The sequence below is a fragment of the Clytia hemisphaerica genome, unplaced genomic scaffold, assembly GCF_902728285.1.
Source record: "Clytia hemisphaerica strain Z4C2 unplaced genomic scaffold, Clytia hemisphaerica genome assembly, whole genome shotgun sequence".
Classification (NCBI taxonomy): domain Eukaryota; kingdom Metazoa; phylum Cnidaria; class Hydrozoa; order Leptothecata; family Clytiidae; genus Clytia; species Clytia hemisphaerica.
The window spans coordinates 495302-519431 of NW_027103425.1; the positions used below are offsets into that span (position 1 = coordinate 495302).

Sequence of the window (24130 nt, forward strand, 5' to 3'; positions counted from 1 at the left end):
ACCGGGGTTTCTTATACGGACTATGCTTACGGGAATTAATACATTAGAAGATCTCTATAACTTTTGACTAACATTGTATGTTCTTTTTTTTATCTTTTTCAGATAATTAAATAAAAATAACGAATAAGAAAATAGAAAATTAACTGAAAAAACAGCAGACAAGATTTCAGTATGTCAAGGATTTTGAGTTGATGAGCCTTTCAGAGTTATGGAGAAGCTTGTATTAGATATTGAAAGTATATCACGGCTTGCAACGAGACAGACATCAGTCAAAGAGTTTGCTACTGTGTTAGAACAGTTGGACGTTTATTCCGGTAAGATCAGAGAGAAATTAAAGGAACCAAATCTACCTCAGTTACATAGAGACTCTTTAAGAGAAATTCAGAAATGTATCTCTCAGATAATCAAAGAAAATCAACAAACTTCTAAACAGGAAGATAACCTGCCACAGAGCCAAGAAAAAGAAGAACAAAGAGAACGCGCGATAGGACAGACTATCATCAAAGCGGGAGAAGTGAGATTTCAAGATATCGCTGGCCTAGACGTGGTCAAATCTCTTTTACATGAAGCTGTTATATTACCGGTGCAATACCCTCATCTTTTCACGGGGAAAGTGAAACCATGGAAAAGTATTCTGTTGTATGGACCACCCGGTATGAATGAATTTTTTATATTTATTCGTTTTAGTCCTTGTTTTCTATCATCAAGTAATTTTTTTTAGATCTTTATGACATTTTCATCGCCCAAATAAGGCAATTCTGTAGTCTTAATTGGCCCCATTTATCTCAATTAATTAGACTTGATGCTTTCGCTGTTAATCACCACGGGGCACTCGGTGTGAAGCGTTTTTAAGTCATATTTTAGACAGCCGACTATCTATTCGTTCCTCTATGAAGTTAGATCGCCGCCAAAATTCGATCCTTCAAGTCGTCCCGTCGTACTAGAAGTCGTCCCGTCGCAATTTTCGGTAGTCGAATCATCCCAAGTTTCAAGTCCTCCCGTCGCACTAGAAGTTCGCAGGTCGTAATTCTTTTAAGTCGAGTCATACCAAGTTTCTAGTGGTTCCTATCAGAAGTTAACTCGTCGGAACTTGGTACATGTTCCAATCATGTACGTTTAACTGTTCTCATAAGTGTTCATGTCATCCATCAGGTATATCATGGAGATAAAAATATAAATTCACATTGTTTTCAAAATTTTGACATGGCTCTAATCAATAAGTAAATTTCCACACGTGTGTTTCCACCAGCTTCCATTTTGAACATTGAAGTTTTCCCTGGGTGAGCTCTGCACGTGCACAAAAACTGCACACCACACGAACATAACATTATCTCCACAATATTTTGATTTTTGATATACAAAACAATAAAGTTTTTTTCCAGAATAGCCTAGAGTCCAACTTTTTGGGATGAGTCGACTGCCGAAATTTGCGACGAGTCAACTTCTGAAGCAACGACTCGACTTAAAATTTGGAATGTTTCGACTTCCAAAAGATTCCGACTTGCAAACTTCTAATGCGACCTGCGGACTTCTAGTGCGACGGGACGACTTCTAGTACGTCGGGACGACTTGAAGGATCGAATTTTGGCGGTGATCTAACTTCATAGTCCTCTCCATATTCTAATTCAGAGGCCAAATTAGTGATAATAGAGTATATACAATTATTGCTTTATAAATAAGAACTGGAAAAGAAAGATTTTATGCTCAAAGTGCCAAAATTGCAAGAACAGCCTCAAAAAATATATATTGGATTCTTAAAAGGAAGAGTGTATTGAAAGGAATTTGTTTGAATTTATTTCTCAGGAACTGGGAAGTCAACGATCGCTCACGCAGTTTCAACAGAGGCCAATTGTACCTTCTATTCTTTATCTAGCTCTGATCTTCTCTCCTCTTGGTTTGGAGAAAGTGAGAAATTGATTAAAGAGCTCTTCTCCCAAGCTAGAAGCAACCCACGTGCTATCATCTTTATTGATGAGATTGATAGTATTTGTAGGAAACGATCAAGCAAGGTACTGCGGTAACATTTCGAGAATTTGGTAACCCAGGGGTGATGTTCAACGTTTGATGGTTTCCCTTAATATTTATGTCAAAAATATAAATTTCTTCTTGAATTTTCGGCAAATTAAAGTAAGATAAAAACAAAAACAAAGTTCTATTAAATTGAAGAATCTCTTTTTTACAAAGGCTGCAAGGATTGGTGTTTTGTGTTTAATGGGTTGAATATGATTGATAGATTTTTTAGCCATTAGGAAAACGTCAACCGCGATTTGAGATGCCTTTTTTATTGGTGCTATCAAAAGGTGCATGGGTTGCAGTGCTCAAAAGGGTATCTTTATCTACTGGCAGTATCCAGTCTAACACTTGTGTGACGTACTTTTCTTCTGGAATGGCTGTTTTTCTATGCCTTACTTTTCTGTAGGGGAGAAATTGGTGACAAAAACTTTTTTTATTTCCACAGGAAGAAGAAACTACACGCCGTATAAAAAACGAACTTTTAAAACAAATGGATGGGTTCAGCAGAACATCTACATCTGCTTCTCCATCCGACGAGCCTAAGAAACATCTCTTCGTTTTATGTGCTACAAACTGTCCTTGGGAACTCGATACAGCATTCTTACGTCGATTTAGTAAACGGATATACATCCCTCTACCGGATGCGAATTCGCGTAAACAGCTATTTCGCATCCATTTAAAAGACGTTGAAATGAGTATAGATGATTCAGATTATGACCAACTTGTCGATAAAACGGATGGTTATTCAGGAAGTGATATCTCGAATTGTATTTCTGAAGCTGTTATGGAGCCGATTCGGGAATTAAGAGATTGCTCAACGTGGAAATGGAACGATTCGAAAATGTCACTTTCTCCAACAATTAAAAGCGACGCTAGCGCTATATCATTGCGCCTGGAGAATATACCACGTGAAAAAGTTCAACCTCGTAAATTAAATACGAAAGATTTGTTTCACTCGATTTCGTTGAATAAGAAAACAGTATCGCAAGAAGAAACTGTCCGATTTCAACAATTTACTGAAGATTTCGGACAAAATGGCTGATCAGGTCAGTGTCACTGAAAATTCAACCTCGGCAAGATATTTGTTTTGAAAATTATTGCTGATCAGATTTTTAACAAATGCTTTCCGACGATACTATCAGAGTGCCGACAAGTGTCCCTTTTACTTTGAGTCTTCAAAGAAGGGCTGTTCATTCCAGCTTGGTCACATCACATTTCTCAGATATTCAAACTCAAGTAGGGCAAACTCCTTGACCTTGCTCTTTATTTTCACATGTTTTAAATCTGTAAATTTATCAGAATTGTACCCATATGATTGATGTTATATTTCTTTAATTTATTCTTACATTACGCCAGGATTTCATTTAATTAAAAGTGGTAACTTAGCCTCTACTAAGCGACTACCAGTTTCCATGATTAACAAACAACGGTTCGTTAGTGGTCAAGGAACTGGCTAAGGTAAATAATATTGACCAGTTTGAGTTGGCACTTAAAGGGTTAACATATTTATATCAGTATGTTGGACGGTGAAAAAGAATGCGGCTATTATATTTTGATTTTTCCCGACATGTTTCGGACTCGGTCCGTTCTCAAGGGAATGATATTTCTATAGAAAAAAAAAAAGCGTTTTTATACAAAATTGTTTGACGTCAAATTGGACAAATACGTCATTTTAGGCGATTTCGGCTTGAAAATGGGTTGGTGTAAATGGGGCCATCTGATAAGTTGAATTTGGTCTAAAATGAACGTGTAAATCAGACTTAGGCGCTCGGTTGGAGAAGATTGAGTTCTTGGTTCAACCCATGAGGTGCGAGGGTTCTCAGTTCTTTGATCCAGAAGTTTTCTCTCTGTAGTATTATCCTTTTCATTCTTTCTATATCTGTCTCGTTGATCTGTTCGATGATGGTGAACTTTGCGTCTCTGTTGAAATCGTGGTTGGTTTGGTGGAAATGTTTACACGCTGGGATTGTCTCTTGTCGTGGTCTGTATGCATTACTTCTATGGTTATTGAGTCTTTGATTGAATATACTGATATTTATATCAGTATATGTTGGAATTCACTTTGCAAGTGGATTTACCTTCGCCCGGGCCAAAACGTTGACTTTTCAATAGAGATATAGAGTATAAGCTCTTCCATTTTACGCCCATTTCGTTATCGTTATCTATAATTCCGGGGGAGCTTATCAACGAGATAACACCAAATCAATTTCTAAGATCTTTGGACAACTTCTGGACAGGGCTAGGGGCCCTGGGGTAAATTTTTCTCAAATTGTGACTCTTTTATAGGTTACTTTCGGTTGATTTTGGCGAACTTCAAGGTATTGGATTAGTTTTCTGTAATCTTTAAATAGATTTACTAAATGTATAAATGTTACCACCACTTCTCCCCCTAGATACTGCCCTAAAGTCTACAAACCTTTTTTCTGGGATTGTGTTTAATGTTTCAAGGGCTGTTATAAGTAAGCCTAGAAACTTTAGTATTTATCCCTTTTAGGTGAGGCCAATTTATTTTGTTGTTTTACGGGCCAAGCTACCCAAAAGAAAGGGTCGGTCGGTCGGTCGGCGAAAAGATAAAAATGAAAATAGAATTTCACCGATAAGTCTCCTAAAAAGGCAGCAAAAACTACTAATCTTGACAAAAATGCGAAATAGTGTATAAAAAGACACAAAATGCTCGAATTCATGAGTAAAATTAAAAATTGAACATAAAATTCTCAAAACCTTGGAAAAAGTACCGAAATTTTAAAAATTTAACTGTCTGCAAAGCAATGAAAATAAAAGTGGACTACCAAACTCGATTTTATTTTTATTTCGATTTTTAGAATTTCAGGGTCGGTCGGGCCCGTAAAACAACTAATCGAATTGGTCTCGCCTTACCATGCTTTATTTACACACATACGCTACACTCTACTCTTTCTTCCTGATTTACATGAACCTTTACTTATTGTCACTGATGTCAAGAATTACAAAAACTGTATATTTTTATATTTTCAGAGAATTAGAATAAACAAACGCAAAATGTTATAAAAAGCATCAAAAAGAGTCAATCGAACCACAAAAAATGAATTTCAATTCATGGCTTTTATGCAATGGAAAACGTCATACAGAAAGACACATTCATGGTCTCTAAATCCCAACCTTCAACAAGCTTAAGCCCATTCTGTGAGGGCCCTGTTATTAAGAAATGGAATAAAGTCTTTGCGAGAGCCATCGAATCATAACAAAGATGACGTCATGACTTATTTAATGGTATGTAACATTTTTTATTTTTCTCGTGAAATGTGTCATTTTTGAGCAGGGTCTTTTGAGGACCTTATTATAGACTTACTATATGAATGAATAGATGTCGGCCTTTCAGCGTCTATTTTTGTTACATCAGTTCCGTTTATATCGATTTTCAAGAGAGAATGGGGGAGAATCCAAATAGAGTCATTCCAACTTCGGACCCTCGTTCTGTTAATTTCTCGCTTATTTTACTAACTAGCTTACCGGGGTACGCCCTTTTGTTTTGCTTAACTTATCCCCGGAAAAACTTGCTTATAGCCACTTTGCAATGGAAAAAGACCGAGACTCTGGTTAGGTGAAAAAGTAACTTCAATTTTTTAGGCGGTCAGTCCAATGGCCGTGTATTTTCCAGGCACTTTGTTCGCAGCAGAAAAATCATTTTTGCCGGTATGTCCGGAGAAGGTAGTGGAAAGAAACCGGAAAATTTAAGCCATCCCATGGGATCTCGAGCTCTGTTTGCTAGGTTCTTTCAGACTCTCAATTAAGGGAGGTTGAAAATAATCCCTTAAAAATTTATCTTTAATATAACAGCCAGTAAGTGCTTGAGCCGAGTAAATTTCCCCTTATCCTGTGTTATTGCTAGGACATAGTGGTATAGTGGTTCGATATCCACCGTGTCACTAAGATTCGCTTGGCAAGTGAATATACCTTAGCCCGGGTCGACCAATGCCATTACTCTGATACAAGAGTGTGGGTAGATTAGACTGGTATTGAGATGTGCTGCGGCATAAGGTTCGGCTTCGCGTGAATATCGCTCTCCCAGTGTCGTTTGAGTCGTCATGGTTAACACCAAAGTTATGGCCAACTCATTTAGATTTTTGGAGCATTGGAATGTGGCTAGTCTTGGAATGTCTTTTTTTACTTGACCACTTCCAAACCTTTCTGAACAGAAACCTAGGAAATTGCTTAGGAAATCTGCAAATCTGAGCCTTCATATGCTTATAAGCGTTATGCTTATAAAAAAATGCATGTAAATTAGAATCTCCTTGTTTAATATTGAAAGAATTTTTAAAGCCAACGAAAATTTGAAAAAAAATAAGAAACAGCCAAGCCTCGCGCCTGTCAAGTCGCAGTGTCTGTCAGCGCTGTGATTCCTACTCCTTCGGGAGTAGGACCCATCCCGAATGATTCGGAGGGCATATATCTATCTATTTCCAGGGCAAAACTGAATTCTTACTTTTCCTCTATTTTTCATTTTTGTTAGGGTTGCTCATATTTTATTTTTAGGGTTGTCATCATGTTGTCACCTTTAAAAAATATTTTCCACTTTAGTTATACTTTAAATTTAAATTAATGATCTTTTTTTTCTCTCAAATCATCATTTAGACAGCTTTTAGTCAGCTTTTTATGTCTAGTTTTAATGCGCTAATCTAAAGAAGACGGGGGTGAAATTTAATTGTTTACATATTTTAAAATGGTTTGAGTCCTGGAGCTATGGAATTTTGAATATAAAATTTTGAGTTTTCAATGTGACGTCTTTTTTTTAGTAAAACGTCTCTCAAGGCTAATGGCGAATGGTTATTCCAAAACCTACCCATCTTTATCAAACTTTCACACTGTTTTCAACGGTAACAAAAATGTTCAACCTTTGTTTCTACGGTCGTTTAGATAGATGGACATATGCCCTCCGAATCATTCGGGATGGGTCCTGCGACTTGACAGACGCGAGCTGCCAAGCCATGACGTATACCATGGCACTCGAATGACACAGGGAGTGTCAATGCTTACGCGAGTACCGCGGCGCGTCACAATGCCAGTCTAATCTACCCACACTCTTGTATCTGGACAAAGGTATATTCACTTGCCAAGCGAATCGTAGTGACACGATGGGTATCGACCTCGGGCCTTCCAGGTGGTAGTCAAGGATGATAACCACTATACCACTACGGCCGTTTAAAAATATTTAAAAAGACTCATCCTTTGACGAAAAAGTTTTTCTTAAGGAAGAATAGAGGACTGTAAACTAGACTAAGCTGATAGAGGATCGCTCAATGGTACCGGGGCTGAAAAGGTAGATATTGGTGCCATGAATACCTTTGTTGCCCTTTTCCCTCATAATTTGATATTTACCCTCTTGGATAATCAAAATGTTGAGGAGATTATAATCCTCTTTATAATCATTAAAAAGATAATCAGATGGCTTGAGATGTCTAATCTGGGAATTCTTTCTCATAGTTCTGAACAAAACCTTAAAATATTTTTGCCTGGCTATTTTTCGAAAGTCAAGATATCCACTTTACAAGTTTTCTTACAAGTTTTGGACTAAAAGAAACAACTCAAAAAACAATAGAATCTCAACGTAAGAGCTATGTAAGAACTCATTTTTACAAATTTTAAAATGTGATATCTCGACTTTGGAAGATAATTGACTTCACAGAATAATTGACTTCACTGATACCTATTATTATCCATATAGCGGTCATTAAGTAAGTCATTTAAAGGTTCAATCGGCGGGCGGTATTGAAAGGTTTTTTGACTCAAATTGTCATACCCGCGCTGAGGAAACTAAAGTAAAGCACCAGGCTTCAGAGGGCTAAAATATCATTAACGGCCCGGGTATAGGGCAATAACGTCATTTGCGGCCCGCTCGGAATTGAATTGAAGTCGTTGCATTGAAGCGAAGAGACTAAACTAACGTCAGAAAAAAACACTTTTTGGTCATTTGCGGCCCGCTCGCAAGGTGCTAAAAATTTGTTGAAGACATTGCATTGAAGCGAAAAGAATTTGTTGAGGCTAGAAAAAAACGTTGTTTGAATGTCCGATATGGATAATAATAGTAATAGCGTTAAGTTTTCGTTCGTTGTTGTCATTAATTCTGCCCTTGCAATTTGATTATTAGCCCTCTAGTGCCATTTGCGCCCTCCCCTCGCGTCGGGCCCAAATGACACTATCGGGCGAATAATCAAACTACGTGGGCAGAAAATAACAACAGCGACCTTAAACTGAACGCTATTGTTATATTCCATGATATTGTATTAAAACTGTTTGAAAGGTTTTGTAACTTTTATTATCACCTATATGTGAAGTATCAAAATTTAGCCCCCGGAAATTAAAGTCATTTTTAAGAAGGCGTTCAGCTAGTGATTAGCCTTTCTAATCAGAGGTGTAGCCCAAATTTTTCTTTCGTAACGAAATAGTTGATTTCATTTATTTTTTCAAAAAAACTCATCTCAACATCGAAAGAGAAGTTTATGAAATTTTTACAGTCTTATTTTTAATACGTTTGGTTGAGTATATATGGTTCATTGGTTAACAGATGTTTTAGGTATCTGTTGACTGAGATATACTTTGAGATTTGTTTTTTCGCAGCTCACTCTAGATTATGGCAGTCTTTTCAAATGACTATCTATTTATTTAAAAGATAGTTGATTGATTTAATTATGTCTGCTTAATAGTGTTCAGGATTTAATCTAGATCTCTTTCTCTGCATGTCGGAGAATGTTTGCAGATTATTTCTTTTTTATCACTCAGTTTTTCCTGTTATCCTGTTTAATTATAAGAACTTTTTGTTGCGATTACAATTCGAATAGCCTAACTAAATTAATGTTACTTAATAACTTCAATGCAAGTTTATCTCACTTTTTTCACAAGAGTGTTCTCCCACGCTTGTGTTCTCGATAATGTCGTTCGAAAGAAGTTTTCCTTGTATAGACCTTTCAATGAATTACTTTTAGTGCAATGACTGCCTCGTTTTGAAACCGTTACCAAGTAATTCAATTTGTTCAATTCCTTGAGCCTTCAAGTGATACTTTCATAAATATAGTAACTTCCTATGAACTCTTTAATCAATTACCATAGCAATTTTTTGAAAACGAGGTAAGTGTTGCTCGTGACGTAATTCATCAAAAGGTCTATTCATTACCAGACTCTTCAAAAGCTGACCCGGAGGGTTGATATATTTATTTCTAAGATGCCTTGATCCTACCCTTTATAAGTTGAACCAGGCCTGATGCTTGCTGCAAACCTAAAGTTACCATTCGTCTTGTTTTTTGTTCTCCTCTAAGTACAGTTGAGATTCTCTAATTCGACGTTCTATTATTCGATAATGTTGAAAGCCACTGTCAACAAGAAACAATCATAAACGACACTCTACTATTCGATACGCTACCTTATTTATTCGATGAAAATCCGATTCCCCTTGAAAATCGAATTAGAGAGCTGCAACTCAGTTTTACAGTTAATGAACTTGCACTGCTTTACCTTCCTTAATTTATGATCAGCTCTTATTAAAAAATTTCCGCTTAGATCTAAACTATGCCTAAAAAGTTTTGTTATCTTATCAGTTACTGCATCGTGTGGTATTAATTCCCTCCATTTGTCCCTATGTTTCCCTCTAAAATTAAGAAGTTGGAATATTTGACTCCCCAAAAGATCAGATTCTTACTACTGCTCCATTTGGGGCATGTAAGAATCCAGTTTCCGATCTCTATTGTGTATTTTTGTATCCTTATCTTTCCCGACTTTGATATCGATAAAAAGACAATAAATCTTGGCCATCAAATAACAATTTCAGTTCGTTTTCTTTTCTAGGGAACCAATAAATAACTCGTCCCAGTTCCCTTCCTCCTTCCATTCTTGACAATTCTTCTTGGTTACCTTGGAGACGACATTTATTTGTTAAAGGCATAATGGTAACCAAAGCTGAACAACGTTACAGGAGTGAGGTATGTTTTTTTTGGTGTCAAAATTCAGTTAAGTATTTTTTGATGTCTTGGCTATTTTTTTCTTAGACGAAAAACGTTGCTTCGACGGCTTTTTACGTATCTGAGAGTCTAAACTCGGCAACACATGAGGGGTTAAAAGTTTTGGTCTAGCACAAGTATTATTATCAATACAATACACGTTTTTTCTGTGTTGACTCAATATTAAAAGGTTTGTGATTTAAATTGCTTAAATTGACATTTAAATTGACAGTTAATTTTAGAAGCAAGTTTAAAACAGGACCCTTTGATTTCGTCTTTTGTTTTCCATTCAATTCATATATTACTATTGTAGTATCCAGACTTATCATAGTAATGCAAATCACAAGTTTTGCCTGGTACACAGTGTTTACTTAAAGTAGGTCTCAATAAAAAGTTATAGTTAGAGTACTTTTAACGTTTTTAGGATGATATAAGGCTGTACATTTACATTCACTTCGCTTTAAGTGTGCACTCATTTGCTATAATGTTGAAACCACTTTCAGGTTAGGAGAATAAGTTTTATTACATGGACTTGTTATTCGCATGGTAGCAAAAAAGAAGCACGCATAAACCTAAAGCGAATAGACTTTAGATCACATTTACAATAATAGTGGGTATGCCCGTATAATTACGACTATTTGTGGATAATGTAACAGACTCGGTGGAATTACAAAGGATGATTGGTCTGAACTTACATGTCATGGGGTAGAGGTAGTACCCTCCAAACAGCGGTCGTCTTTTTAAAAGCGGGGGAGATTAGGGGGGCCAAAATGCTCAGATCGTTAATATGAATTCCGTACTTTGATAACAGATTTTTCCTAGCAAGGGGGCGCTAGAATCCTTGTTTTTATTAAGTTTGACAAGCTGCTGCACTGTGCTCACCAGCCTATTATGTATTTTGTCCATTCTCCTGATTTTGCCTTAAAGCTAACCTTAATACTATCATTTTAAGAACTGGAATTGTTTTTCTATTATATAAAACGATTACTTGTATAGGAAAAATGTGTCATCTTCTGCTTTACTTCTGTATATTTTCTTATAAAAAGAATCATGAGATCATGGATTTATAATAGATGCTAATTTTCAAGTATACTATTATCATATCATTCATTATGATTTTGCTTTATAATGGACACAGCAATCTTATTAAGTTCCATTCTCTGCCAAATCTACAGAACTGTTTTAAAAGGTCTCTTTTGATTGGCTAAAACACTCTTGTGCTGAGCTTCTCAACCAATGAGAATGTGATTTTCAACAAATTTTTGCTACTCAAGAGTAGGCTGGTCTTTGATAGTCACTAGAGGATTTTTAAAAGATTGAGTTATATAGGCTTACATTTATGGTTGATATGCTGTCTTTGATTAACAGTCTAAACCAATCAGAATTGCTCTCTTAAAAATCTTAGCCTCAGAACTATTCTTGTGTGTATCCTTTTAAGGTATTTTAGTTCATTGAATGATAATTTTGTCAATGCAAAAAAAAAATACCAGCTGATGCTCCACTCAGTATATTATCTTCTCGATTCTGTCTGTTAGTTTTTTTAGCTCACAGCTGTTGTGTTTTGTCATCTTGAAAACTCTTGTTTCCTTAATATTTGTTGTTGTTTTGGTCAATTGTTTGAAAACATGGCTGATAGTGACGTTCTCTCGAGAAGCAAAGGCCGCAAAGGAGCTAAGGTAAGTTTTGAACCAATCTCGTACCCAGAGCCACTTCCACCACTTTTTGATTTTTTACTAATGGACGTGATTTAAACTACTTTTCGTGAGCACTATCAGAATCATGAAGAAAGCAAACTAAGGAACTGGGTTTTAGTTTTCTGTGTTTCGATTGAGTGAAAGGGTGTCCTGGTGTACCAAGAGAAATGTTTAGAATGAGGTCAAAAGTTGTACCTGTAATTCTCTTAATAGCGTCAGGAAATTGAAGATAGGATTGTTTATAAAACATTTTGTATGAAGTAGGAACTACAGATTACAGACCAATTTTTGAATTACTTAAGGCTAACTACATTCGAAAAATACTGATCTGCAATCAGACCCGAAGTCAAATCTAACATAGTCTGAATTGCAGACCTCTATAGATATACTGCCTTTATAAGAAACTCTTTTCGCTAGAGGATGAGCAGATCTAACATCTTACTCGACACAACCGACACAACACAATTATGCAACGTTCGACCTTTACTCGCAAACACTGTATTGAAGAAGAAGAATGAGTCTACTAGGGTTGTGATTCGTTCAATTAAGCGAAAACACGTCAATAATTGGTCCATAAATCTTGTCAGCTACCAAAATTAATTCGATCCCAAGTACTCATCTCGTGATATAAGCAACATGAAAAATTATGATGCTAATGACATCTTGATTCTTATAAGAAATATTGCAGACTTTATACCGGGTGCGCCACAAAAAAGTTTCTCTCTTTGAAACTGATTTTTTCGAAATCTAAGAATTAAGAAACAACAATTGCTATTCTATCAGAAAGAAGAAAGATAAACTTAAATTTTGATGGGTCATTTATTAAATTCGATTCATGTGATCAAAAGTTATGCTCAATTGAATAAAAAAGTTACTTTCAGAAAGTGCCCGAAAACGTTAAAAATCGACCTGTTATCTCTTTCTGGAAATCAAGAGGGTTGGACTTTTAAGGTTGGCTTAAAACGTTTAAGCACTTCATCCAAACTTAAGACAAGCAAAGTTTGTCACTAGAAACAAAATAACGTCTTCTACTTTATGATGATGAAATATCTCTCAGATTTCAAAGCACAACACATACCTCTAGCTATCTGGAACTTTTTTGATATCATTAACCCTATGTAATGAAATTATTAGAGATAAATCTTCAACCTTTCTCAAGTGAAGCCTTAAAATCTGCGCCGCATTTAGAATAACGGATTAAATCTATAGCGCTTTCTTTGTTTTCACGTGGCATATTTTTCGAAATCTGGCGATAGATTTTACTTTCAATCAAGCGTTCGTGTGAAAACCACGCGGGTCACGCATTTAGAATGGGAAATAAGTGGCTTCATTTCCCATCAAGGAGTTTCGTGTCTAGCCCTTTCGGGCTTGGAAGTCAATGGTAATACCGTAGAATCTTAACTAATATCTAATTTTCAGCGAGATGGATATTTTAGTACTAAATTTTGGCTTGGTGACTAAAATTATGACCGACTAAACTTTGGGTTGACTAAAAATTTGGGCCAAATCAAAAGTTTATAATTAAGCTTTCCTTAACTTTCCATATCGGTATTACTTTAACAAAGTTCGGTCTTAATTATTAGTCGGCCCTTAGTGACTAAATTTTGATGAGGTGACTAAAATTAGGGCCGGCTAAGTTTTGGCCGATAAGGTAGCCAAAGGCTAGAGTCGAATTTCCTATGCAGGATTTGAAGTCACTTATTTTTAACATAAAATACACGACCCGCGTGTTTTTCAAACAAATGCTTGGTTGGAAGTTTTCGTTAAGTTTAGAATGAAATATCGATTATGATCGATATCGAACGATTTTATCGATTACGACCTTTAGGCGATTTTCCTCTCCTCATATAGGTCTCGTAAAGGAATATCATCGGCTGGCTTAAATTAAGTCTTTGAGTCTTTTGAATTTTGAGTACTAAATTTAGATAACATTTCGTAATTCATGAGAGGGTTATACTTTCACAATCCGATTATTATTATTTTATCCGGGAATCTAAATCATCTATTTTTCAATGCAAGGATCGAGTGACAAACAATGTCAATACATCTCAGCTTACAATGATAATCATTTTGATTTTTGACTTTTCTCGTGAGATCTACTAGTTTAATCAAATCGACATAAGTACTGATTTTTAGTGTTAAATCAAATCAATAGCACAGCCAACGACAAGCCTTTTGAATGTCCGGGCGAAGGTAGGCTATTATAATAGCTACCTACTATCTAACACCCGTCTTACACTCACTACCTAGTTTTTTTGCGAATTAATCTCGCGGCTTTTTTCCTGAATATTGATATTATCCCCGTTTCGACTTATTTCCCCGATTTGGGAATACGAAAAATGACTGTCCTACAGTCTTGGCGAAAAAAAATTTGCTTGCCTTTCTTGATCTTATATAGGCTGATATAATAGTTTCAAACAGAAGAGACTTTCAGAGACATTTTGTTACGCTTGTTTTCATACAAAAAGGGTCATACCTTTTTTTAACCTTTGAGGCTTAATTTCTCGTATAGACGCAAAAGAAAATGAACTCTAACACATATTTTGTGTGGAGAGCTCGTCAAATAATATACAGTTTCGTAGATAGAGAGTTAAGTCTAACTTAAGCTATCAAAAACTTCATCGCAGAGGCACTTTATGCAAACTTTTATACAAAAAATATTGAGCGCGATTTTAATCAATTTAAATCGATATAGAGAAAAAATTTTAAGTCGATTGAGAAAAGTATTTTTGGTTACAACTTGTAAGCTTAAGGAGATACATAATTTCTTTATAATAGACCATCTGTTGGTGATATATGGAGTTGTAGAATTTGAAACGAGATGAAAAAAATGTTTATTAGATCTAGAATCACGGACAAAAATTATTGAGACTGTTTGAGTTTTTTTATTCCCTGCAGGATAGCTATTTTTCTTGATTTTTTTCCACCTCAAATTTTTTTCGGGGAGCTTGAATGCTAAACTAAGATAAACCTATGACTACTCCTAGATGGTATAGGATGCCTTTGCTGCCAGCGAAATAGACTCTCGAGCAGTTATTGTTGCTAGGTTTATGATATGTAAATCCTTTTTTTGCACTTTTTCTATTGTCTTTAGGTGTGAAAAAAAGACTGGGACGGTTTTAGGGTGGTAAAACGGACAAATAAATGCCCGCGCGGCAATTGGAGGCTACAGTCAATAAGGTGTATTCCAGTCTTAATAATTTCTGTCCGTGATTTTAAAAGACGCAAGAACGCGGCTTTGCGTGATTTTGTGATGAGTAAACACTTATATAATGACCGTGAAAACTCGGTAATCCTAAGAAAGCTTACTGGAGAGTATTTACGAAATGTTAGCCTGGAAACTGATTCACGTCAAGGGCCTGGGCCTAAATTTGTAAGTGATTGTTATGTTAGTAGACTTGTTGTTGATTCTGTTTGGTGTAAAATGAAGGGCCTACCTTGGATAATAAACCTTTCTTAGTATTATGGTCAGTAAATAACACAGCTTGGGAGTGGTCAAAAAGGGGAAAGGGGCCCACAACTTGGCTATTTACTGTCCATTTCTAGTATTCAGAATAAGAGAAATCTTAGGTTTTGACTTCGGATTATTATCTTTTTTGACAATTGAAAGTATGCTAGCGTTGATTAGAAGCTCCGATAAACTTTTCTTAAAAAAAACATATTTTGAAATTGACTATTTTCTCTTTCCATCCATAGTCGTTTGCCAGTATGAGCTAGAAGCTGTGGAAAACTTTTCTTAGTGCTAAGTAAATTCGGAATAGCGGGATAAATAAAATCTTATTATGTTCTCTTTACATAGCCGTTAGTTATATCGACGTGAATTACAAGCACCGTGAAAAACTTTTCCCAGTGATTAGTGAAATCGGAATAATTGGATTCTAAAATCGGATCATCTTCTCTCCCTTCATATTTAGACTTTTCTTGGTGATTACTAAAATCGGGAAAATCGTATTCTAAAATCGGATTATTTTTCTCTCTTCGTAGTTGGACTTATGCCGGCGTGAGTTGGAAACCCTGCGTGCAGAGCTTGACGAGCAGGAAGAACAAACGTTAAAACAGAAACGCGAGATCAATGATTTACGCAACACAAATGATACCCTGGAATCGGATGTCAACCGTCTCCAGAAACAGAAAAAACGTATGCAAAATGAGTTGGACCAAATTAACGCCATTTTTGATACGGAGAAAAGTGAGATTGCCGATTTGCAGGCCAAATTGAAACGGGCTAACAAAGTAAGTTGTGTAATGGTGAAAATCCTTTCTCGGTGTTGATCGAAATTCTCGCCCTAGGAAATACAAAGTCGTTAGGTCGTTTTCTTTAAGAAATACTAAACACAGGACAGGAATGGACCAGGAATTGTAGTTGTGGAGTTTTAGTCCGAACGAGCTATTGTTTTATTTCGAATTACAGAAATATTCAAATAATGGCTCGAATTAGGGAGAGTTGAGTGTAAAAGTTTTCAAAACTAATTTTGACTTTTTTTCGACTTATAATTTTAGTATATACCTCATCTCTTCATTCCGGTATTCATTCTTGTTTAGATTGTTGCCGAGGAACGCCGAATTCGTGAACAATTACAAGAAGCTAAATCAGATCTCATTATCGAGAAAACAAACCTCGAAAACAAGGTATAAAGATTTCCCAAGGTCATATTCTCTCCGGGCCCTCCTTATCAATATTGTAGTTATAGTGAACCATGCATGAATTATAAGATTTAATATTCTAAATCAATACAAATTTTTACTGCCAGATCTGTCAAATCTTTCAGACATTGGATATTTACTAAAATCTTTCCAAGTCGATTTTACGTTATGTATTAATTTTTGTAAGCCATTCCTTTAAACTTACCTTTTTATAGATGGAAACTTTAGAGGACGATAAGCGGGCATTAGACCGTCAAGTGACAGACGGTGAGATCGCCCGCAAGGCGCTCCGTCTAGAATGCGAGAACCTTGGTGACGCACGGGATAACGCTAAATCGATGATAAACAATTTGGAGAAGGATAAAAGACATGCTGATATCTTGTTGGAAGAAGCACGAAAAACGAACGCTAGTTTTGAATCACAACTCGGAGAAGTAGAACAAAACTACATGACTCTTCAAGGTAAATCTATACTATCTAGAACTGAACATTACCGAGTTTATGTATGTGTGTTTTTCAGCGACGGAGACGGTAAGGTTCTAATTTGGCTAGATCCTAACCAGCCGAAGACGACAGTAAATCAGTACTTTTACCGTCCTCGATTTTGCGGAACTGCGAGTTATCCCAAATCGCTTCAGTCACTCTACCATCCTCAAAAGTGCAAAACATAAATTCGCTATTACATGATGTTGCAGAATAGATTTGGATTCAAATTTAACAAGAAATTGGTAAAAGTTAGGTGATTGACTGGCTCGGATACAGAGAGAGGTTATAACCAATGGAGGAGAGTGAACTTTATTACCGTATTACCTTATATGGAAACTAATTACTCTCCGTGAATAAGATAGCCTACCTCCTGTATCCGACCCTGATTGACGATGAAGAAATCTATACCTCCAAAATGGTTAACAATTAACATTAAGCAAAGAACTCATATTTTTCAAAAAAGCTATGTCGACGTTTAATATGAATGGCATAGAGTAGAAAAAGCCTTTTTACATTTCTAGGACAAAACCAAGCAAACAAGGAACAGTATGCAAGAGACATCTCACGAAAAGACGATAAAGTCGAAGAATTGAAACGAGCTGTCGATAAAGCTGTAAGTTTACCCCCTATTCATCGCTTGTTTCTAGTATTTTGTTACCATTCTAGCCACCATTCAATGCTTAAGTAGTAAGTAAGTCTGCGACCGCAGCCGGAGGCGACCCGAAGGCTCCTCTTTCGATAACTATCTACCCGAAGGTAGGGGAGGGCGCCACTCTTTCTCCCTGGATTGCTCCATTTACCCTTTATCCTTCTCTTAATTGCTGAGCATCCAGCAGAGAGGCATCAAGTACCATTTTGGTATGACCCAGCTGGAGATTGAACCCACAACCTCGCGCACCGTAGTTGGATACTCTACCACTGCACCACGGTCGCATTATATGCTTAAAGGCCAGGGTAACTGGTCCAGCATTTCATCCAATATACCATTTTTTCAAATGTTTGGTGAAATGTTGAACTGATTTGTGGCAATATAAAATTTTCAACAAAAAACGAAAATTAAATTAAATTAAAACGAAGAAAAAAACGTGGTTGCTGGGCATCAAACATTTGATCCAACATTTTCGGCAAGACCTGATCTTTAGTTTCTCATCCAATATTGGAAAATAATGTTGGATTGAATGTTGGTCTGGCTTACTCTTTCCTTTAAATATAAAACTGAATTATTTTGTATATTTACCATTATTAGGAACGTGATTTGAAGGTGACCTTAGAAGAAGAGAAAAAGAAGCGTGAACAAATGATGGCATCACGTAAAGGATTAGAATCACAAATCACTGGTCTACAAATTGAACTGGATGAGGCAAACAGACGAAACGATGATCAACAAAAAGTCATCCGCAAATACCAAGTAAGATATGACAAACAGTTTTTGTAAAGAACATTTTGCCTTTTAATTCCTTCAGTACTGTGCAAAATTTAAAGATTGTTTCATCATAGCCGCTGTGCGTCAACTTCAAATAAAATTTTCTTGGCTTTGGCAAAAGCAAAATAGGTTATGTTAGGGTTCGGTTGAAAGCTCTTTTCAATATTTACTATTTTGAATTAGGTCTTCAATCAAAATTACTTGTAATGAAAGCTTATTAAATACTGTTCCAAAAAAAAAAAAATCTGACAGTCTGCTCATAAAGCATATAAGATACGACGAAAAGTAATACCTCGTTGAAAAGATAATTTTAGGGCTTTAAAATAATTTACTTGTATTTCAAACCAATTCTTAGTTCCCGTTAGGTAAAACACTTTCTATAATTCGAACAAATTAGACCTCCAGTTGAGTTCGAATTAGCGAGATTTAATCGAAGTATACGTTTCTCTCATTTTCAGACTCAACTTGCTCAATTGAAAGACTTACAAATGGAGTTGGGAGAAATGAACGAACTGAAAGAAAGCTTATTACGAGAACTGAAGGAGATGGAAAAGAAAGCGAGATCAGCTCAATCGGAAAAAAACTCTGTTATCGCCAACCTTCAACAGAGCGAACGCGCTAAACGCGCGGTAAGTAAGATCTGATTTTAGTCTAACATGCTAGACAACTAATTCAGACATGGAAAGGACAAATTGTACTGTAAGTTGGTCTAATATGCAAATCTAATATCGACATCCCTCGTCTGATTCCGACACCCTTCTTTAGAGACAGGAATAATATGAAAGCTTGAATTGCTGATTGAAAAAGGATTATTCCTCTCTGACCACTAAGCAAAGAAAAACAGTTTCAACCTTTCTATCAATTTTTAGCTGATAAAAAGGGTGTCGGGATTAGATGAGGGATGTCGACATTAGACCAAATTACGGTTGCATAAAAACTGATACTATCCCGTTACAATTATAGTATTATTATTATAAGACAACGATATTGCTGTCTAATATAATCTAGACTTTCTGTCTCCCGGTGTTTTCAGTTTTTATCCCGAAAATGAAGACATCGAGTTGATTCTAGTCGGCTCACTGCTGACTTTTGTCAAAAATCGAGGGAGGACAAGAAAGAAAGTCAACCGTCTAAACTAGAAATAAGAAAATATGACGTGTATTCAGATTTGTAGACTTCTATATGATAGGCATGTACACATGATCACAGTGCAGGCCGTTTTGGTTTAGCTTATATAACGGCCCATAAATGCTCTCGGCTTTTATTTGCTTCTATGGGAACTATTTGTGTTTTTAAAATCCCCCCTCCATAAGCCTTAGAAGGACTTCTTACCCTAATTTTTATTTCATTCCAAGTTGAATCTCGAGTTTTTGTGGTCAAACCTGTTTCTTGACATTCTTCTTTTCATTCACGCTAGGCGGAAGACGAAGTGGTTGAGATGCAACAAGAAGTGGAAGCTCAAAAAAGTTTACTCAGACAACAGGCTTTGGACGAGAAACGAATCCTTGATGATAAATATAACGAACTGAAGATGGATTATGATGATGAAAAACAACGAGCTGATGAAATGGATGTTAAAGTAAGTTTCACCGAAAAGCCTGTTAGAAAAGATTGAATGATCGAGACATCCCTAAAAAGTTTCCCATACTAAAGCTTGTTGGAAAAGTTTGAATGATCGAGACATCCCTGACTCGCAATTACAGTCTCACTATTTATCAATATTACCTAGAAATAACATAGGAAAAGACTTAAAACTAAAAGTAAAATTGTTGTTTAACGGATTTCCGTTTCAGTCAAGTATGTATAGATGCTTTTCCGCTTTAAAATTCTGCATAGTTCCCAAAATTTCAAAAAACTTATGGTAATTTGCTGTGTAAAATCCATTTTTCGTCTCTGACGAAAAACCATGCTTTGGCCACTGCATTTTACTTGCAGATGTTTAAATTTAACATCCCTAGGAAAAGAGTTAGTTTACAACTTACATAGAAATTTTTTTCATACAATGGAGCCTCTTTGACTGGAATATCTCCTTAACTCGAACACGTTTTCTTGTCCTTTCAGTTAACAATGGCTTATAAAACTTACTCCATAACTCCAATTTTTTTTACTTCTAACCCTCCTTTCTAGGCACGCAAATACCAGAAAGAAGCAGAAGCAGCCAGCAGTAACTATGCCAACGAAAAAGACGAACGAAAAACTTTGGAGTTACAAAAAGCCAAACTGTTGGCTGAAAACAAAGAATTAGAAGAGAAATACTCCAAGTTGGACAGCACACTCAAAAATAAGGTAAGAACGTTTTTTGAACAACAGAGGTTTGTACTCGTATTTGACCCTTTGCAGTCTTGGACGATATATAAAACCTTTGTGGTTTTGACTTTGTACCATAGGCTTCTAACCCATTGATTTGAAAACCCCGAAGTGGCTAGAGAGGAATCTTCAACCTTTCTCAAACAAGAAAAAGTGAAGCTTTAAGATTTCCGCTGCTTATGGGATGACAGATTGAATCTAGCCTTTTCTTTGCTTTTGCGCCGCATTTTTTCTGACTATGAATTTTACTTTTATTCTGGCGTTTGTCTAAAAACTACATGCGTTTTTGGTGCAAAATAAGTGGCTTCGTTTCCAATTAAAGAGTTTCAACTCCTGCTCCTTTGAGGCTTTGAACTCAGTGATATAACCACTTTCCTTGTTGCATGGAAACTAGAGTTGTATTTCTATCAATTCTAACAAGATTGTATGATAAAAAGAGGCTATTATATGTTGATTTACATGTGTATGACACCGAATATTTTATTTCTCGATAGGCTGTCTAAAGCATTTAAAAAGGCCTGGTACAGGCTCCGACCGAAGACGGAGACGACCCGAAAGTTATCAACCCGAAGGTAGGGGAGGGCGCCATTCTTTCTCCCTGAGTTGCTCCATTGCTTAGACGAATGAAACTTGTTGTTAAGACGTTTTAAGTCATTAATATCCCATTGCTACTCTATTCTATTTTTAGATCCGTGAAACTACAGATGTATTGGAGCGCCGAATGCACCAAATGGAAGTCGACCTCGAGGGAGAAGTGAAAGAGCGCGAAGCCCTCAATAAAACATTGCGCCGAACAGAAAAGTCATTGACTGAAACCACTGCACTCATGACCGAAGCACAAGAAGCTGAAGAAGTCTACAAAAGCCAGGTACTGATTTCTCGACTCAAAATCGAAACTTTCCCAATTCTATAGAATCATTTCATTGTCTTTCCTTACAATATCATCCTTTTGATCTACAATCACTGCCATAATATATTGGCACTTTTGGCTAATTTACCATTTTTCGAAATTGAAGTTCGAGCGAGAATTACTGAACTTTTGGATCCTCAGATCCTAAGGTCCTAAGTCTTAGTTAAAACTCTACCCTTCGAACCTACTTTAGAGCACTTTCAAATCGATTGTGGTTTCAAAACACCCCAGTGGATTTCCTTTTTGTGCCAAGTATTTCGACACCGATTGTAGGTCCGTTTGGAGTAGGTAAGGAGTAGGTAAGGAGCTCTGACATAAAATTCTCCCATTCAGTTAATAGAGGTTTTTCAAGTGAATAAGTTACGTAACTTTCACTATCATTATGGAAGCAAATGTTTCGATTTGCGTAAGGAGTCGCTTCTACAAATTCGAACGTTTGCTTCCATAATCTCTCAAGTTACGTAATTTTGTCAAAACTTAAAAGAGCTCTATATCTATCCCTGATTCTCACCCAATTCGGCTAATGCATTCCCGATTTTCCCCGATTTCAGGCTGACAAGTTAACGAAGAAGAACGAACAACTTCGACGTGAATTGATGCAGGCTGAGGAAGATTTGAAGAGGTCACAATTGGGCAAAATTAATGCTGAAAATGAGCTAGAAGAGAAACAAGACGAATGCGAATCTTTGAAACGAGAATTACAACGTGCAAGAGGAGCGTAAGTTAGCAACTGTCCGAAATTAAGTCGTAAAAAGCTGTTAACTTAAAATTTGCGAGTTTGTCTGTGTGTACGTATGTCCCGAATACTTTGGGTTAGCCTGGAGACTTCAATGGTGTTTAAGTTAGCTTTCGCCTACGAATCGTTGAAATCCCCCTTCCCCGTCTAAACTAGCGCTGTATTTAGTCTTGGAAGATAGGTCAAATTCTTGAGGTTTACGAGATAAGCTTATTTGACCGTTTTAGAGAACAATCTAGAAGTCAGTTAGTTAAACTGTTAGACTAGACTGAAACCTATGCCATGTATTTCTTTCTTGATTTCTCTCATTTTCAGAGCACAAGTGAGAAGCCGATTTGAAGAACTAGATTAGAATCTATACTCTGTATTTTCTCTCCTTTTCAGAGCACAAGCGAGAAGCCGAGCTGTTGAACTTGCCAGCGACGACGAACTTGAAGATTAAATCTTTGCTTTTTTTGCGGACCACAAGAGAAGATCAATAGATTTGCTAACATTGACATAAATGAACCAATCAAATGTTGAGCACATTGATAAACTCGAGTACCGCAATTATTATGAACCTTGAATAGTGTTGATGGAGAAATATGAGCAAGGCTTTTAATCTAAAGATAGCTACAATCAAAACATAGACTAAAAGCTGAGCACTCTTTCCTCAACTGGGAAAACAGTTCATTAAATATTAGAATGAAAAGCAGATTTAATATCAACAAGTCCTGCCGCAGCTGACATCTTTCAATCTTCCTGTATATTTAAAGGGTACATGACGCCCTATACGCCCCTTTTATCTACCGCCCTTTAATTTTACACCCCTTAACAACATTTTCCAGATATTTCAACAATGAAACACTTCACAAGCTTCTGTATAGGAGATATAAAATGGAAAAATGGTACCTCCTTGATTCTCAATCCGCTACTAAATAGATCTCAACAAAAGATTCAACAGATCCCCTTCCCCTTGGGTTTTCACAACATCCTATTAGGGCGTCATGCATATCCTTACAAAATTTTATCTTATAGCTAGGTCTTTATAATTTTTTTCTTAAATTGAATTTTTGTGTTAGAGATTAGACGAGAAACTCTGTACCGTAGAATAACCACCTTGCTTTTGCACTGATTTCCTTTATCCTAAAAATGTTGCTGAATTTGGGAAGGGATCATTTAATATTTCAATTATTAAATGATCCCATCCCTGAAGGTAGATAACGCCCTCCCTAATATTTTATCACAAAACTTCATATTCAATAAATATTACACTAAATTAGAGAAAAATATTGTCAAAGAATTTAGTCTAGAAAGATATTATATTGTTCAAAAAGATTTTTTGTAAAGGTTAGGGAAAGTAGAAAATGAGAGAAAAATCATGGTACCAAATTTGAAAAGTAATTTTTGGTACTGGGAGATTTTAACTCTATTTTCTTCTTTTGACCAAGCCTATTGTTTCCATTTTGGTTTGTTTTTCACATTTAAAACTTTGTCAGATTGATAAAAATATTTATATAAGAGCAAATGGAATACATACACGTTTTTTATGAGTTCTTATTTTCATCATTTTGTGAGTGTTTTGGTGAAATTTCCTAAGAAATTTGGTGTTTTAGAGTCTGCGAAATGTTATTTTGGACATCGAAGCTTTATATAGTTTGTTCTCACAAAAAACTTAATGTTATTGCATACAGGTATCCAGATCCAAGATGTGTTTTTGTTTCCCTTAAATTGCTCTTATATAAATATGATTTACTTTATATTTTTTTGTTTCAAATTTATTTTTTTCGTTTCGCCCAATTTCTATTTTTGTATTTACTGTATGTTAAAAATATTTTTTTTCTTGTAGAAATATTACTAAAATAAATTAAATAAAACCATGTACAAAAATCCACAAAATCTTACAATATCTTCCTGACTATTATTGGTTTTGTTTTGAAATAGCCCATCGAATTATCAGTCGCTTCGTAA

General features: G+C 36.0%; 2 protein-coding genes across 4 annotated transcripts; both read left to right on the forward strand.

The window, feature by feature from the left end:
- Positions 1–106: 106 nt before the first annotated feature.
- LOC136797917 (vacuolar protein sorting-associated protein 4A-like) lies at positions 107–3409 on the forward strand. The gene is made up of 3 exons (XM_067054501.1): positions 107–653; positions 1804–2009; positions 2459–3409. Exons 1-3 carry the CDS (start codon positions 209–211, stop codon positions 3053–3055), a joined length of 1248 nt encoding a protein of 415 aa, XP_066910602.1. The 5' UTR covers positions 107–208; the 3' UTR covers positions 3056–3409.
- Positions 3410–5241: 1832 nt separating this feature from the next.
- On the forward strand, positions 5242–22999 carry LOC136797914 (myosin heavy chain, embryonic smooth muscle isoform-like). 3 transcript variants are annotated; one of them, XM_067054499.1, is made up of 13 exons: positions 5242–5262; positions 9829–9962; positions 15659–15907; positions 16217–16303; positions 16534–16780; positions 17326–17417; positions 18051–18212; positions 18686–18856; positions 19645–19806; positions 20355–20513; positions 21223–21402; positions 21996–22162; positions 22565–22999. In XM_067054499.1, the coding sequence occupies exons 2-13, from the start codon at positions 9927–9929 to the stop codon at positions 22620–22622; spliced, it is 1770 nt and encodes a 589-aa protein (XP_066910600.1). In that variant the 5' UTR covers positions 5242–5262; positions 9829–9926; the 3' UTR covers positions 22623–22999. The 3 variants fall into 3 exon arrangements, with proteins under 3 accessions (XP_066910600.1, XP_066910599.1, XP_066910598.1); XM_067054498.1 differs by lacking the exons at positions 5242–5262; positions 9829–9962 and adding an exon at positions 11478–11656; XM_067054497.1 differs by lacking the exons at positions 5242–5262; positions 9829–9962 and adding an exon at positions 14906–15047.
- The last annotated feature ends 1131 nt before the right edge of the window (positions 23000–24130 follow it).